This window comes from Nannospalax galili, unplaced genomic scaffold (genome assembly GCF_000622305.1).
Source record: "Nannospalax galili isolate Female #2095 unplaced genomic scaffold, S.galili_v1.0 scaffold213, whole genome shotgun sequence".
NCBI classification, from domain to species: Eukaryota; Metazoa; Chordata; class Mammalia; order Rodentia; family Spalacidae; genus Nannospalax; species Nannospalax galili.
Window position 1 is genome coordinate 2,367,508 of NW_008335195.1, and position 6,292 is coordinate 2,373,799.

Consider the following 6,292-nt stretch of genomic DNA (forward strand, 5'->3'; position numbering starts at 1 on the left):
TCTAAATTCATATCCAGAAAATGACTACTTTTCACTCTATATTATACTTTAATCTTTTTTAACTAAGGTAAAATCTATAACATAAAACTAGCCATTTAATGTTTACAACTCAGTGGTATTTACTACAATTATAATGTTGTGCAATGACCCCCTCAATCTAGTTCCAAAGCACTGTCATATCCACAAATTAAAATCACAAGCCTATTAAGCAATCACTTAAGTCACGAACTTGGCTTCTGTCCTTATGGATTTGTCTATTCTGGATCTCTCAAATGGACAGAGTCAACGATATGCAAGTTTTATGTCTGGTTTCTATGACTTAATAGTTTCGAAGTGCACACTGCAGCATGTACTAGTACTTCATTCCTTTTTAGGCTGAGCAACACTCCACCATATGTAAGTATCACATCATTCATTCTCTATTTTTTATTAGCATGTATTAATTATACATTTAATTGGTTTCATTTTGACATTTTCATAAAGTATAAAATGTTATTTATGTCATATTTATTCTCTATTACCCTCTTTTTAAAATTTTTATTTATTATTTTTATTTTATGCGTATGAGTGTATTGCCTTCATGTATGTAAGTGCACCCATGTCGTGCAGTGCCCATGGAGGTCAGAGAAGAGGTTGTTGGATGCCGTGGAGCTGGAGTTACAGACAGTTGTTAGCTACCATGTGGGTTCTGGAAACCAAACCCTGGTCCTCTGTAAGAGCAATCCATGCTCTTAACCACTGAGCCATCTTTCCAGCCCCTCCATTACCCTCTTTTGTCCCCCTCCAACTCCTACTGATCCTGTTCCTCTTCCAAACTAGTCTCCCCTACTTTCGTGTGTGTGTGTGTGTGTGTGTCTGTGTGTGTGTGTGTGTGAAACAAAGAGTAATTAAGTAAACATAAACAAAGAGTATAATTAAGGTTGTTAGAAGAGCATGGGTTATTCATATATTTATACTTGATGGCAACCCACCATTATCTTATAAAAGCATCCTGCTCAGGTGCCCTACTTTTATTCTATTGCACAGCTGATTCTCAACAAAGTAGCTAGGGTGGCTCTTTTGAAAATCTAAATTAGACTGTTTTAATTCTCTGCTTAAAACCCTCTATCGAGCAACAACTAAAGCTCTGTCATGACCCACAAAACCCTAAATGGCCTTGCCCCCAGTTATTCCTCCAACCTCACCTTGAACACCACTCTCCCTGTTTATGATACTCAGACAGCTTCTTGCTGTTCCTGGAAAATGGCAAATTTAGTCCCTCTGTTGTTCACTGTTTCATTTGCCTAGAATGCTGAGCCTAGTTATCTGTATAGTGAAATCACAGACCTCCCTAGGGATCTGCTCAAAATGCTGTCTCATCAGGAACATTATCTTCTTACCACCCTAACTACAGGTCCCATCCCTGCTCCTCATCACTCTTTCCACTTACCCTACTTTGTTTTTTTAAAATCATACTTATCGTACCTAAAATATCACACATCTGTGAACTTGATTACTGTTGTGTGTCCCCTAGATGTAAAGGTGCTGTCTTGTCTTGTCTTGCTCTTCCTGTCCTCAAGTCTAGAACCCTGCCTGGCAGGTAGTAGATAGTAGGGGATGAGTGAACACAAAAATGAATGCATTCTCAACAGTTTTAACCATGGGTGATGGGATAGACAATGTTACCAAAAACAGGGTGAGGCTGTACCTCAGTGGTAGAACACTTGCCAACAGGCACAAAGCCCTGGGTTTGATCCTCAGCATTGAAGGAAAAAAATAATATAAGATTTACCACAAACAAACAAAAAAACATGATTTTGGTGAAAAGTCTTTAAGTTTAAAATGAATTACAATTAGGTAGGAATAAAAAGATTGTGACTTCCACATAGAAGGGGAGTTGGTAAGATCACATCCCTTACTGTAACTGGCACAGGAACCTACTTTAACTCAAGAACAGTGAAATAAAGGTAACAAATGATATCTTTATTCTAATAGGGGTTTAGGTATTTACTATCCTAAAAAAGAATGATTATATTTTAAGCATTACTGGTTGTCAGGGCAGAGGCTGAAATGTGTCATTTAAATCCTCTGTACCACCCATTCCTTGTCTGTAACGCATCACTCCATCTTAACCAATGAATTAAGATTGTTTCTGTATTTCAGCACCAAGAAGAAAACCTTCCTTGTAGCATCAATCTATACCTTCTTATATCCCACAAGCTTAAAAAGTGGGATGAAAAATATATACTTGCCTATGAGGGAAGAAAAAACACACAAGCATGCATACATGCACACAGGCACACATGCACAGGGGGATTTTAAAAACCACATGTATAAGCTTAATCTGAAGTCAACTGCTGTGATAACTTACTAAAATCCTTAATTAAGAACTGTCTTTCTTCTCTACACTGCCTCATGAGAGAACCTCATTTCTCTACACTGCCTCTGCCTGTATCTCTACCTTTCTATTTTTTTATTCTCTTCAAACATGTCCTGATTTACCAACCTCAGAAATGTTACTTCTATAAAAATAAAAGCAACAAATCGTACCTTTATTCTAATACGGGTTTAGTTATTTTATTCTTTTTAAAAAATATTTTAAGCATCACTGGTTTTCAAGGTAAACCATAAAATCTTTTTACTTTTAACACTGGAAAGTATTTGTATTTATATTTAAGTTATCTTACCTGAAATACTTTCTGATTGTCTTCGAGGCTTCACAACAAGTTTCACACCCCCTCCAAAAACAGCAGCCCACATTCGATTATTTAATGGGTGGGCTGCAAGCCGAAACAATTCATTGGAGGAATTTGTGGCGAGAGCATGTATCAGTAAACTTAAGTAAACAGCAACAACAGCTTCACACAACAGAACATTCAATTTTGGTTGGTCTTCATCTTGGGCTGAACTCAAGAGATTAATAAGCGAGCTCACACCTATAACAAGTATAGAATATCATAAAACCATCAGTATAAAGCACAAGGGAAAAAAAGCACACAAATCTATGGCTTAACCAAAACTATGTATCTATATCCCATAAAATAGTATTTCTATAATTTTTTGAACAACAAAATAATCTATAAGATAAAATAAGAACTTACGAATCCATATGGATATAAAAGGGTCAATTTATAAACTGAAAGGAGACAGGGAAAGTCTTCCTCACAGTAGAATTCCAACTAAAAGTAGGATGGCAGGTTAGAAAATTCCCCGCTGCTACTCCACAGTCCCATCTGATTTGGGCAGGAATTAACTGGGTATGAAAAATGGGTATTATACATAATTTTGTGCTGTTGCTTCAAATGATACTAATTGTGAAGGAAAAAAGCAGTAACTTTATAAAGGAAAACCTGACAGAAACTACTTTACCATGTAATCAAAGCTAACAGCACAAGTTAACAGCAGTTGACATCATGTACGTCTAGATACTCTGCAGTGAGAAAGGTGGATATTTTATGATTTCTGACAAAAAATGTATAACCTGAATGTAAAATTAAGAAAAGTCATAAAATCCAAAATTGAGTGTCAATCATTAAAATTACAAAATCTTTGTGATAGTTTGAATGAAAATGTCCCCCATAGGCTCCAAGTATTTGGACATTCTGTCCCCAGATGATGGTGCTATTTTGGGAGGTTTTAGAAGGTGTGGCTATCCTGGAGGAAGCACATCACTGGGGTGGGCTTAGAGAGTTCTTAAACCTTGCCGGATCTCCAGTTGCTCTCTTGCTTCCTGTGCCTGTATGATGATGTGAGAGCCCAGCTTCTGCTGCTCCTGCTCCAGCCACCTCCAGCCACCATGCCTCCCTGCCATGACCACCTGTAATTCCCCTGGAACTGTAAGCTCAAATAAACACTTCCTTCTATAAATTGCTTGGGTCAGTGTTTCTATCACAGCAACAGAAAAGTGACTAATACAATCTTCAAAAGTGTCAAAGTCAAGAACAACAAAGAGAGAGCCAGCCAGGCATAGTGGTACATGCCTGTAGTTCCAGCACTCAGGAAGCAGAGGCAGGATTGTGACTGAGACCAGCCTGAGCTGGAATGCTGAGCAGGACTGTTTCAAAACTCCCAAAACAGAAAAAAGAAGCAAAAGGGCTGGAGTGGTGGCTCAATACTTAACAGCACTGGGTGCTCCTGCAGTAGCATGGTAGTTAACAACTGTTACTCCAGTTCCAGGGGATCTGATGATCTCTTCTGGCCTCCAAAGGCATTGCACAACAACATGGTACACTTAAGATGCAGACAAAATGCTCATCAAATGTAAAATAAAAAATAAATCAGAAGCCGGGCATGGTGGTGCATGCCTTTAATTCCAGGGCCTGGGAGGCAGAGGCAGGCAAATCTCTGTGAGTTCAAGGCCAATCTGGTCTACATATCGAGTTCCAGGCCAGCTAGGAGACCCTGTCTCAAGACCAAAAAAAAAAAAAAAAAAAAAAAAAAATCAGAGCCAGGCAGGCAACGGTGGCACATACCTTTAGTCCCAGCACTTGGGAGGCAAAGGCAGGCAGATCTGTGAGACTAAGGCTAGACTGGTCTACATGGCAAGTTTCAGGTCAGCTGGGACTACAGAGAGACATAATTAATTAATTAATTTTTTAAAATTTTTTTTTAAAAAAGGGGGCAAAAATGGGCAGGAGGGAGGAAGCAGGGGAAGGGAAGGAAGAGGAGGGAAAAGGCAAATGGAAAGAGAAAGGGAAGGAAAAAAAAGGGACATTTTAGTCATTCAAGAAGACTGTCATAATGAAAGCTGCCAATTTAACATATCTGGGAAGAGGGAACCTTAATTGAGGAACAGTCTCTCTATCAGACTGGCCTGTGGGCATGTCTGTGGGGTATTTTGTTTACTGCTAATTGAGAGGAGAGCTCAGGCCACTGTGGGTGGTGCTACCTCCTGGGCAGATGGTCATGTGTTGCATAAGAAAGCTAGCTGAACAGCTGGAGAGATTGCTCAGTGGTTAAGAACACCTGCTGCTCTTGGAGAGGACTCCAGTTCAGTTCCCAGCACCCACATGGACAACTGTCTGTAACTACAGTACAAAGGGATCTAATGTTCTCTCTGGCCTTCGCAGGCACTGCATGTATGTGGTGCACATACACACATATATACATACATACATGGAGGCAAAACACTCATACAAATAAATTAAGAATAAATCTTAGAGGGAGGGAAGGGAGGGAAGGGAGGAGGGAGGGAGGGAAGGAAGGGGAGCAGAAGCAGGAGGAAACAAGCTAGTAAAAGACCATTCTTCCATGGTCTCTGCTTAGTTTCTGCCTCCAGGTTCCTGTCTTGAGTTCCTGTCTTGGTTTCCCTCAAGTGTAAGATGAAATAAACCCTTTCCTCCCCAAGCTGCTTTTGGTTAGTGCTTCATCACAGCAACAGAGAAGGACAAAGACTAATGAGACATTATAGGTTAAGTGTTACATGGACCTGAAAAAAAAAAGACATCAGTGGGACAACAGTGAAATTGGGAAAGGTCTAGATTAGAAAACAATAGTCTATCAAGATTAAAATGTTAAATTTGATAACTGCATTGTGATTACATGTGACAATATCTGTTTTTAGAAGAAAAAACAGTGAAATATGCCTACAATTCAATCACAAATATTTCATTAAAAATACCTTTAGATAGTCACACACATAGAAAGTAAAAGAGGAAGCCAGGTGTGGTTGTACATGGTAGCTATACAAGAAAAAGAAATTTCTTTTTAAAAAAGATGGAGGGCTGGGCGTGGTGGCACATGCCTTTAATCCCAGCACTTGGGCAGCAGAAACAGGCAGACCTCTGTAAGATAGAGGCCATCCTGGTCTACATAGCGAGTTCCAGGCCAGCTGGGGCTACAGAGAGACCCTGTCTCCAAAAAAAAAAAAGGCAACAAAAATGAGAGTGCCTTGGGACACAACTCAGCAGATAAGGTGCTTGCTGCACAAGAGAACCTAAGTTCAAATCCCCAAAACCCATACAAAGCCAGGAATGTTAGCCTGCAGTTCAGCCAGCCAGGCATACACAGCAATGAACAACAAAGAGATCTTGTCTCAAACAAGGACCAATACCCAAGGTTATCCTCTGAGCTGTACACACACACTATGGCAAGTGTACCCACAAACCAGCACAAATTTTTTTTTTTTAATTACAGAGCTGGTGAGATGCCTCAGTAGGGAAAGATACTTGCTGCTAAGCCTGACAGCTTGGGTTCAATCCCTGGGACCCACAGGGTAGAAAGAGAGAACTGACTCCTACAAGCTTGTCCTCTGACCTCCCCACCTGTGCCATGGCATATGTGCCCCACCTCCCCCAGTCCCAGTAAGTAAATA

General features: G+C 39.9%; 1 protein-coding gene across 1 annotated transcript in view; it reads right to left on the reverse strand.

Moving 5' to 3' along the window:
• Dmxl2 (Dmx like 2) overlaps nt 1–6,292 on the reverse strand; it is a 180,376-nt gene that overhangs the window by 34,666 nt on the left and 139,418 nt on the right. Inside the window, exon 27 of the mRNA XM_029561949.1 lies at nt 2,667–2,915. Within this exon, the coding sequence (XP_029417809.1) occupies nt 2,667–2,915 (249 nt within the window). The remainder of the gene's footprint in view (nt 1–2,666; nt 2,916–6,292) is intronic.